The sequence below is a fragment of the Pseudorca crassidens genome, chromosome 20 (genome assembly GCF_039906515.1).
Source record: "Pseudorca crassidens isolate mPseCra1 chromosome 20, mPseCra1.hap1, whole genome shotgun sequence".
NCBI lineage: Eukaryota > Metazoa > Chordata > Mammalia > Artiodactyla > Delphinidae > Pseudorca > Pseudorca crassidens.
In genome coordinates this window covers 13,283,280-13,294,146 of record NC_090315.1, presented here as the reverse complement: position 1 = coordinate 13,294,146, position 10,867 = coordinate 13,283,280, and the positions used below count along the sequence as shown (strand labels likewise).

Here is a 10,867-nt window from a genome sequence, read left to right as displayed (position 1 = left end):
CATAGGAAAATCCAACTTCGTCCCGGAACTTTGGTTCCTGGTGCTGCGGGGCACCCGGCCCCGGGAGTGTGCTCGGCCGGAAGTGGCCGCTGAGGACCTGGGGTGGGTATGGTGTGCGGAGCCTGCCACAGCAGGTAACAAGTCGTAGAGAATCGGGATGGAGGCCGTAGCGACTGCGACTGCGACGGCGGCGACGGAACCCGGTGAAGGTGAGGTCCTGGCCACGCGGAGGCGGCGGGAGGGTGGAGTTGCGGTGTCACTAGGAAATGATTCCCCGTGAAGGCGAAGGAGGACTCTTTAAAAGGGGACACTTGGGCTTCTCTGGTGGCGCAGTGGTTGAGAGTCCGCCTTCCGATGCAGAGGACACGGGCTCGTGCCCCGGTCCGGGAAGATCCCACATGCCGTGGAGTGGCTGGGCCCGTGAGCCATGGCCGCTGAGCCTGCGCGTCCGGAGCCTGTGCTCCGCAACGGGAGAGGCCACAACAGTGAGAGGCCCGCGTACCGCAAAAAAAAACAAAAAAACAACCAAAAAAAGGGGGACATCTGCCCTCGGCCCTAACTGTTCCCTTCACCACTTTGTCAGATTAACCCCTTTCGTTGCAGGCTGATCTCCTTTACCCCATCCCCTCCCCCGAAATTAACCTCTTCCAAGTTCCAGCCGGCTCTTTCCGTGTCCTAGGCTAATCTAGTTCCTTACCAAGCTCTCAGGCTAGCATAAACGTCTCTGTCCTGGGCTCTCCCATTGTCCCAGCCAACCGTGCTTCTTAAGTTCCCTCCTTCCCTTGCTTCCTCCTGTCCCATGCAAACTCTACTTAGACCATACTAACGGTTCCCCCCATTTCATTCTAATTCCCGTTCTCCGAAAGTCCACAGTCCCATCTGCTTCCTCGGGGTCGTTAATCCATTTCTGTGCTCCCCCATCTCTTTTGCCAGTCTCTTTATTTCTCCTGGTGCCTCCCCATCAGTACCTAAAATGCTTTTGTTTTGTTCATCTTAAAATTCTATCCTGGTGGCGCAGTGGTTGAGAGTCCGCCTGCCGATGCAGGGGACACGGGTTCGTGCCCCGATCCGGGAAGATCCCACATGCCGCGGAGCGGCTGGGCCCGTGAGCCATGGCCGCTGAGCCTGCGCGTCCGGAGCCTGTGCTCCGCAACGGGAGAGGCCACAACAGAGAGAGGCCCGCGTACCGAAAAAAAAAAAAAAAACCCTCCCTGAAACCCGTTGTGCCTAATAACCACCACCCTCTTTCTCTTCCCCACCCCAGCCAAGCTGAAGGAGTTGTCTGTACCTCCTGTCTTCACTTATTTCCTGCTTGCTGTAGCCTTGCTCCAGTTGCCACCACTTTTGAGAAGCAGCTTGCACCAGGGTTTGCCCAGCGCTCAGCTTTTCTGTTCCCAGTGCCTGTGCTGTCTTTGACCTTGCCTGTCTTCCCCCATCAGACAGGGTGCTCCCTGGGAGCTGAACTGGATCCCCCCGGGGATCCTCAGCATTGCCCAGCTCAGGGCCCGGCATAGATGTAGAGTTGCTGAAGAGTGGTTGGATGGATATGCAAATGAGTAGGAGAGAATGAATGAGTGGGTGAGTGAACGCGTTAGTGAATGTATTGATGATTTCGTGAGCAAGGGAAAAGGCAAAATTGAGTGAATCAATGAATGAAGTGGTCAAGGACCAAGTAAATACACCAAGCACACTGTCTCAGGGCCTTTGCACTGGCTGTTCCCTCTGCCAGTTCCCACAGAAATCTCGTGGCTCAGTCCCTCACCACCTCAGGTCTCTACTGAAATGTCACCTTTTTGGCAAGGCCTTCTCTGACTGTCCATTCAAAATTGCAGCCTCACCCCCATTCCCTCCTTCTTCCCTTTTTATTTTCCTACACAGCTCTTGGAACCACCTAACGCACTATATGTTTTCACTAACTATGTTTTCACATGCCTGCGTTCCCCACTAAACTGTCAATCTCTTGCTTACTGTGGTATCTCTAGGGCCTAGAAGGGTGCCCAGAATATAGGAGGTGCTCAATAAATGTGAAATGAGTGAGTGAGTGAGCACCCAGTCCCTTTCACCCACTGCCCCATCCGCTTTCCCATCCCCGGACTGACTGATCTTCCCTCTCCCCACAGGCTGCACGGAGCCCAGTCCTGGGCACTGGGGGGAGCTGAGCTGGACGCCGGTCCCATCCAGACCCCAGGACAAGGCAGAAGCAGCAGAAGGAGCGCCAAGGGCCCTAGACACTGACCTCTCAGAGGTCGAGGACGCGGCAGTGAGTGCTATGCTGCACGCCGTGGCGGCCAGCCGCCTGCCCGTGTGCAGCCAGCAGCAGGGTGAGCCCGACCTGACCGAGCAGGAGAAGGTGGCCATCTTGGGCCAGCTGTACCATGAGAAGCCACTGGTGTTCCTGGAGCGCTTCCGCACGGGCCTCCGGGAGGAGCACCTGGCCTGCTTTGGCCACTTGCGCGGTGACCACCGTGCGGACTTCTACTGTGCCGAAGTGGCCCGGCAAGGCAGCACCCGACCCCGCACCTTGCGCACCCGCCTGCGTAACCGCCGCTACGCTGCCCTGCGTGAGCTCATCCAAGGTGTGGGGGCGGACAGGTTGGGTGGGAGGGGAGACTGAAGCAGAGGAAGTAAGAAACAAGGATGCAGGAACAGAAACGCAGACAGAGATCCTGGGAGATAAGTTTTAAGACAGGGACCCGGGGAGAGACGGAGACAGAAATGTGAGGTGACAGGGTGAGATAGGGAGAGACAAACAGGGCCCCAAGGGAAGAGAATGGGACAGGCAGTGAGAAGGGTCAGAATTTAGTAGATAACAGAAGTGCCGTTTCAGACCAGCAGGCCGAGGACACACAGTATCCAGCACCGTGAGAACTGGTTACCCCTCAGGGAAACCAGATCCCTACCTCACACTGTACACAGAGGCATTGACAGAAACCTAGGGGAATATGTTCCTGACCCAGGAGAGGCAAAGTCCTCTTGAAAAAAAAACACATGTGAAAAGCATGAAGGAAAACATTGGTACATTTCTCTTTTTTATTTATTTACTTATTTATTATTTTTGTAAGATTGGTACCTTTTTGACCATGATGTAGTTACAAGCAGCTTTGTGATCAAAGACACCAGAACTAAAGTTAAAAGATGAGAGCAGGGGCTTCCCTGGTGGCGCAGTGGTTGAGAGTCCGCCTGCCGATGCAGGGGACACGGGTTCGTGCCCCGGTCCAGGAAGATCCCACATGCCACGGAGCAGCTGGGCCCGTGAGCCATGGCCGCTGAGCCTGCGCGTCCGGAGCCTGTGCTTCGCAATGGGAGAGGCCACCACAGTGAGAGGCCCGCGTACCGCAAAAAAAAAAAAAAAAAAAGATGAGAGCAAATGAAGGAGAGAGTGAGTTAAGATTCTAGTTAGGGAGAAGGCACAGGCTGTAGAGAAAGGGATCCGGAAAGAGTGGAGCACAGTGACCGATGAGGAGCAGGGATGAAGAGAGGAGGGAGGATGAGTGAATGAAAGAAGTGGGGTTAGGTGACAGAAACTGAGAGAGACAGAGATGGGTGGAGACAGAGGGGCAGAGGAGGGGAGGGAGAAACTGAGACCCAGAGAGAGAGAGTGACAGTGAAAGATAGGGAGAAGGAGGGAGAGAAACAGAATGTGGTGGGAAACATGGGGAACAGAGAGGTGGGTAAGAGAGAGAAGGCAAGATGGAGGGCAGGACAGGGATGGTCCCAGGATTCCTGGGCTCTGAGGGCGGGGCTAGGACCAGCAGCGGGAGGGACTGGGCAGGCTTAGCTGTTATCTGAGGGACAGAGCTGCCTATGCTGAGAGACATCAGGAGACGTATGAAGGCCCTGGGTTTGGGGAGTGGGGAAGCCAGGGCCTCAGAAGGGGTGGTTGCAGAGAGGAACGCTCTGGGGAGAGGTGAGATCGGGGGTCTGGAAGACCAACAGGGACACCCACACCTGGGCAGATGCCCTGCTAGACCTGACGCTGCGCACACACACACGTTTGCTCCATGAAGATGTACACTTATGTGCCCAGCAGTGCAGGCGTGTCCAGGTGTGTGCACCAACAGCCAGAACGGGGCTCAGCAGACAGGCACACACAGTCTACATACTGGCTTCCATGCACAGTATACCTGCCCGCAACGTCCTGCACACCAGCTCCCAGATGCAGGGACCCACAGCAGTGTGTACACACACACACACACACACACACACACACACACACACACACACACACACACACGAATCCTGCCCAGGCAGTGTGTACACACACACACACACACACACACACACACACACACACGAATCCTGCCCAGGCACAGTCGTACACGGGCCCTAGGCCAGCAGTGCCTCAGGCCAGGATGTCCAGCAACCTGACTGTGTACCCTACATGTTTGGACACATGAGTCCACACGTAGATACAGGCCTGATCGCGCACACATGCTTAGACACGTGCATGAGTTCTCGTGGTCACGACCTCAGGCATCTGTGTGTGTTTGTATACATTGCTGAATGTGGACAATCACACTCACACTTGTGTGTCTACGGCTTCCTGTCAGCGCAGTCCCATGCCTGGGTGGACACAGGTCTGCGCAGGCCCACTCACCCTCCGCCCAGCCCCTCGCCTGGCCCGCAGGCCCTTGCCTCCACGCCCACCCTGTCTCCTCCGTGCAGAGGGCGAGTACTTCAGCGACGAGCAGATGCGGTTTCGGGCCCCGCTGCTGTATGAGCAGTACATCGGGCAGTACCTGACCCTAGAGGAGCTCAGCGCCCGCACCCCGGCCCAGCGGCCACCCAAGCCCGGCCCCCCTGGCACTCCCGCCTGCCCGCTGTCTGACCTGCTGCTCCAGTCCTACCAGGAGCGGGAGCTGCAGCAGCGGCTGCTCCAGCAGCAGGAGGAGGAGGAGGCCTGCTTGGAGGAGGAGGAGGAGGAGGAGGACAGCGACGAGGAAGGTGAGGCCCGGCGGTGGGGAGGCCCCAGTGTCGCACAGCCCGGCCCCAGGCTGGTGTGTCTCAGCTCCACAGCACTAGGCCGGGCCCGCTTGCGGGAGCAGATCACGGCCCTGCCCTACCTGGCCTGAGTGCCCTGGCCCTTCCCGTCCTCTCCAGCATCCCTGTCCCTGGTCCTCGAAGATACCAAGCAGTCCCTCACCTCCAGGCCTTTGCTCATGCCGTTCCCTCTGCCAGGAGTGCCTTCCCTTTGCCACCCTTCAGGCGTCAGGTCCTAACCCTGCTCTGTGGCCTCCAGAGCACTGTGTTGTCACGTGTTCAGTGTGTGCCCCGGGAAGGTAGGGACGGGGCCGTCTTGGTCACTGCTGTGTTCCCAGTGCCACCCAGCACGAAGGATGCAGCTCTCTGTGGAGGTGTGTTCAGCACAGTCCTCACACACCCCACCCTGGGTGTCTCCCCTACAGACCAGAGGCCTGACAAAGACTTGGAGGCCTGGGTCCCCGACTCGGAAGAGAGGCTGATCCTGCGGGAAGAGTTCACCAGCCGGATGCACCAGCACTTCCTGGACGGCAAGGATGGGGACTTTGACTACAGGTGCTCCCATGCCCTCCCCGCACCCCCCACCAGCCCCCCAGCCCGGCACCCCACAGGACATGGGCTCTGGGGTCACACAGCCTAAGGGGTTCAGATCAGAGATCAGTGGGTGACCTTGGAGTAGCTTTGTCCCTGTCCGAGCCTGTCCCCTCACCTGAAGGAGGGGAGTGAGCAGGGCTGACATTCAGCTCCGTATTGATAAAACACTGGAACATTCCCATTTGGGTAGGTGGTGGTGGTGGCCTGGTAGGATGCCAGTACTCCAAGCTTCCTAAGTGTCCCCAGGACCCCGGACCTCCTCATGCTGCAGGAAGTAATCCCTGGCAGGGTAACGCCTGGCGTGGAGGGGCCTGTGGTGGGTGCCCCTGCAGCGCTGGTTGTTCATTTCTCCAGTAGAACCCCAGGGATAAGATACCTGGGCCACCTGCTTTGGAAGGATTTTGCCATCAGGGAAAAGGACACAGGCGAGTGAAGTATCAGAGTAAAAGATAAATGGTTTTGTCAGTGGAGGCAGCCTCGCCTTGTGGTCTGGAACGTCACGTGTGGCAGCAGAGGGCCCTGGTTTCAAACCCAGCCCCCATGACATATGAACAAGCAGAGCCCCGGGGCCTCGTCAGTAGAATGGCGGCGGGGGCGCTGGGGGTGGCGCGACTGCCACAGCTACAGCAGCGCCTGGTACCAGAGCCTCGCTGGTCCAGTCCGGGATCCCCAGCTCCAGAGGCGAGTCTGGCTGATGCACTTTTCCATTGACTGATCTCAGTGTTCCACACAAGGCAGTGAGTAGAGTCCCTGGGCTGTGGGGAGCCCTCGTAAGGGCACCACTGCTGTCATAAAGCCAGGTGCCCACGAGGAAGTCGGCCCTGGTGTGAGGAATGGGGCGTGGTGGGGACCGAAGCCTGTCCCCTCTCCGAGGGGCAGCTGCTGAGCTGCCTTCAGCCACCAGGTGCTCAGCGCTGCTGGGTCCAGACTGGGGATGAAGCAGGGAACAAAACCGATGGAAGGGTTCCCTGCCCTGAAGGAGTCCCACTCTGGCGAGGAAGGCAGCAAGGAGCGGAAGGGAGGTGCTGGAGGTGCGAAACATCTAGTGGCGATGGGGCTGGGAAGAAAGACAGAGCAGGGTCCCGGCATTGGGGGTGGGAGCAGGGTGATGAGGTGGCCAGGGAATGAGCAGGTGACATTGGAGCAAAGACCTGCAGGAAGTGAGAGGCAGGCGACATCAATACCCTGGGGAAGAGCGTTCCTGGCAGGGGGGGCAGCAGGTGCAAGAGCCTTGAGGGGCACAGAGGAACAGCACGGTGTGCGAGGGGTGAGAGGGAGGCGGTCTCATCAGGAGGTGGCGGGGCTGGATTGGACAGGGCTTCCTGCACCAAAGACAGTGTGAGGGAGCCTGGTAGGGTTTGGAGCACAACCGGGGGTCCTTCTCACAACTTAGGATCACTTGTTGCCTGAGGGCAAGGTTTCTCAACTTCAGCACTGTGGACCTTTGGGGCTGGATAACCCTTTGTCCTGTGTGTGGCAGGTGTCGAGCAGCATCCCTGACATCCACCACTGGATGCCAGTAGCAGCCCCCCAACTTGTAACCACCAAGATGTCTCCAGTTATCACAAATGTTCCTTGCGGGGGGAGGCAGAATCTTCCTGGTTGAGAAGCACTGCCTCAGGGCCCAGATGTGGGCCCACGTGTCACCACGTCTTCTGGCTTTTTAAGAGAAACCAGAAGTTTTCATGTAAAATCTCTGCTTTGGAAAATGTTGCCTTTTGTTTGAAGCCCCGAGAGAGGCAACATAACCCAGCTGTAAGTTCGCTCTGACTTACAGCTGCCAGCGTATGGCCTTTCACTTCAGGGGGCCCCGGGCCCCAGCTCCTCTCCACAGAAGCGGGGAGGCTGGGGTGCAGGCAGAGCCAGCCCCTGACAGCTCCCTCCCCCTGCAGCACCGTGGACGACAACCCTGACTTCGACAACCTGGACATCGTGGCCCGGGATGAAGAGGAGCGGTACTTCGACGAGGAGGAGCCCGAGGACGCACCCAGCCCGGAGCTGGACGGGGACTGATGGCTGCGGCGCCCACCCCGTCCCCCGCCCCAGCGAGGCTGCTGGTTACAGGCCAGGCCGGCTCAGTGACTTTCTCTAGGCGACAGCAGGGTGGCTGCCCTATACCACCAAGCCTCGCTAGGTCTGGTCCTGTCTCCACGGCCCCCTCCCCCTTGCTCTCCATTTCCTTCTCCCCCTGAACCCTGGTGCCTCTCTCCCTCCTCTCTCCTCTCAGTCTTTTTCTCACCACCTTTCTGTCTCCCGCTTTCTGTGTCTCTCGCTCTTTCTCCACCTCCCTCTTTTTCCTTTCTGTCTTTCTCTTTCTCCCCCTCTCTCTGTGCCTCGGCCTCTGTCCCCACAGCAGGGCCCAGGATGAACATCCTCCCCTTGACCTAGGCCGGTGGGGCCCTTTGTCGCTGGAGCTGGCCAGGTTGACCCCGGAGCGGAGCTCCGCCTCTCCCTCCCCAGCCCCGCCTCTGCCCTCCTGCCCCTCTGTGCTTGAGGCTCCGTCTCACACGCACCTCCTTGCCTCTGTTGCGTTCCATCTCCTTCGGCCGGCCTCCATCTTTCGCAGCCTCTGTGCTGGCTCTGTCCCTCTCTGTCTCTCAGCCTTTATCTCTGGGTTTCAGTACCCCCCGCAAGGCCCTGAGCATCCCCCATCCTGGCTGCTGTGGGCCACAGAGCCTGACTGCGGAGTGATCGGGCCTCACTGTGGGCAGTGGGGAGACCTTGGGGGTGGCCACCGGCTCTCACCTCTCCCTCAGGACCCAGGTTTGGGAGAGGTGTGCAGGGGCAGCGTGGGATCGTGGGCCTGCCAGGTCGGGTATAGAGGGAGAGGAGGGACTTTCCCCTCCCAGCCCCACCAGCCCCCCTCTGCCCAGCCACAATTTTCCCTCCTTCACTTCCTCCACCTCCCTCTCCCTCTCCTGTTTACACTTCCAAAATATGCACAGGCTGTTATCATGGGTCCTGAGTCATCACACACACACACACACACACACACAGCCGGCCCCAGCATCCCTGCCCCAAGCCGGCCCCACCGAGCCCCCTGCCGCCCTGGGCTAATGGGAGCCAGATGGCCGCCTGGTGACTCAGCCACTGGCCTGTGGGAACCCAGGCATCCCGCCTTCCCATGCCCCCATACCCAGCTCAGGCTCCCCCAGTAGACATACGCAGGGAAGGGGCCAGCTGCTAGCGGGGGAGGACACAGGCCATGTGTTGGAGAGGTGGGGCCCGGGGACCCCTCACTCCTGTGAGCCAGGCCTGAAGGACCCTCAAAACTGCCTTCTCCAGCATGGGGCCCAGAGTGCCGGGGAGACCCCACGGACTCCTGGGGCCACAGCTTTTGACCCCCAGGCCTCGCCTCTGCCCTCTGGCTCAACTGGAATTAGAGCCAGACACAGAAAGTGAGAGCTAGACAGAGGCCAAGGGATGTTCAGACAGACTATTAAATAAGGAAACTTCCGGTTACTGAGCAGTTCTGTCCTGTGCCAGGCCCCAGCAAGGTGCCCAATGCCGCACTGAATCCTCCACACAGCCCCGCGAACGAGGGGCTCAGCTCCGTTCTGCATGTGGGTCACAGGAGGCCCAGAAAGGAGATGTCACGTACTCAAGGCCACGTGGCCATCAGAGATGGAAACTCGGGTGTAGAATCGTAAGTCCTGGAGACCACCTCCTGGCCTGCCTGTCCGCTCTCAAGGCCACACAGAGTAGACAGACGCACAGACTTCTTCAGGGGTAACGACTGAAGGAGAGTTAGCTGTTGAGGATAACAGCAGCTAACACCTTTGGGGCCCACCTGGCGTGCTAGGCACTGTCCTTCCTATGCACAGATGGATGGCATCATCTAGTGTTTAGTACCTGAGTCACTGAACCATCACAGAGGTCCCATGCAGTATAAACTGTCAGTACTGATAGGGTGTCTCCCAGAGGAGGCCCAAGGCGATCCAGCCAGCTAGACTCAGTTGGGAGAGATGTTTGTCTCGGGTGCTTGTATTGCTGCCCTCAAGTTGTGAGAGGTCTTTCATAACACAGGCATCAGCCCTGGGTGATGGGCACATTTTCCAGCAGTCTGTCATTTGATCATTAAATTTGTGACACACTGCGCCATGCCTAAATTTGTTACATACATTTTTTAAGTGATGAGAGACGGCAATTGAGTCAGAATTAGGGTTAGTCAGATGGCAGAGAAGGAGCGTCTGTCTCAGAGACCGAGGTGGAGCCCAGAGGCACTCCCCCATCACGGCCTCAGACCCGCTGAGACCTGGAGGTGCCCAGAGAGGCGCCTGGCCCTCCACTCCTGGTTCTGGGGTTGGGGTGGGCGGAGAAGCTGAGTCAGGGAAGGGAGAGCCCCTCCGAGGGCATCCGGCCCCCACCCCGTGTCTCCTGTCTGTCCTGGCCAGGCTCTGCTGGCTGCCACCCCACCCCCCCATGTCTGACACCTCTTTGCATCCTGCCTCTCTCTCCTCATCCCCTCCAACCGCCTGCCTCGCTGTCCCTTCTCCCTGCTGCTGCTGTCTCCTTCCTCTGCCTCTCCCCTAGCTCCGTCTTCCCTTTCGGTCTCTGCAGCTCTCTGACTGTCATCGTCTTCCCATCGCTTCTCGTCTCCCCTCTCTCAGCCCCTTCTCTTCCCCCTCGTTGTGCCCGGGCCTCTGCCTCCTCTTCTCTCCTCTCCCTCCTTGTCATTCCCTCCCTCTCTGTCTCTGCGTCCCCGTCCCCATGCCTTTCTGTCAGAGCCCCCCCCCCCCCGGCCTCGTCTTCACCCTCATTTTTTCCTACCCCTCTCTCCACTGTCTCCTGGCCCACCGCCCTTGTCCCATCTGCTGGTCTCTCTCCCAGATCCTGGGAAGCCCAGCGGGGGTGTCGGGGTCAGGGCTTCACTGGTGGCCCCTGGGAGCCCAGAATGAGGGGTCACCACCTCGCCCCCACCCAGAAAGGGGGCAGGGAGGCTGCGGCCTGTCTGGCCAGAAGGAAGTGACTGTGCTGTGGCCTGGTCACCCCCGCCCCCAAGAGCTGCCCGGCTGCTGCCGCCCCCGGGCTGGGGCCAAGTAAACACAGCCGCCGGCAGCCCAAGATATTTATACTGAGGTCCGGGCGTGGGTCCAGTGCCCACCACAGCCCCTGCCCTGCCCTGCCCTGCCCGCCACGGCCAGCCCCGAGCCAACGTGGCACCAGCCGGCAAGGGGACGCGCCGCAGGCACAGCCTGCACTCAGCATGGAGGCCGCATCACTCGGGATGCCAGCGGCTTCACTAGGGACACAGGATGCCCCCCATCCCTGGAAACACCAGCACAAATGCAGC

General features: G+C 59.2%; 1 protein-coding gene across 1 annotated transcript; it reads left to right on the top strand.

Moving 5' to 3' along the window:
- CCDC97 (coiled-coil domain containing 97) lies at window positions 1–9,670 on the top strand. The gene is made up of 5 exons (XM_067721293.1): window positions 1–209; window positions 2,121–2,576; window positions 4,666–4,944; window positions 5,406–5,535; window positions 7,467–9,670. The coding sequence occupies exons 1-5, from the start codon at window positions 158–160 to the stop codon at window positions 7,585–7,587; spliced, it is 1,038 nt and encodes a 345-aa protein (XP_067577394.1). The 5' UTR covers window positions 1–157; the 3' UTR covers window positions 7,588–9,670.
- The last annotated feature ends 1,197 nt before the right edge of the window (window positions 9,671–10,867 follow it).

Coding starts and splice junctions, on each gene's coding strand:
- CCDC97 (XM_067721293.1), top strand. CDS start 158: ATGGAGGCCGTAGCGACTGCGACTGCGACGGCGGCGACGGAACCCGGT. Junction 2,577..4,665: donor CCTGCGTGAGCTCATCCAAG/GTGTGGGGGCGG, acceptor TCCTCCGTGCAG/AGGGCGAGTACTTCAGCGAC. Junction 4,945..5,405: donor GGAGGACAGCGACGAGGAAG/GTGAGGCCCGGC, acceptor TCTCCCCTACAG/ACCAGAGGCCTGACAAAGAC.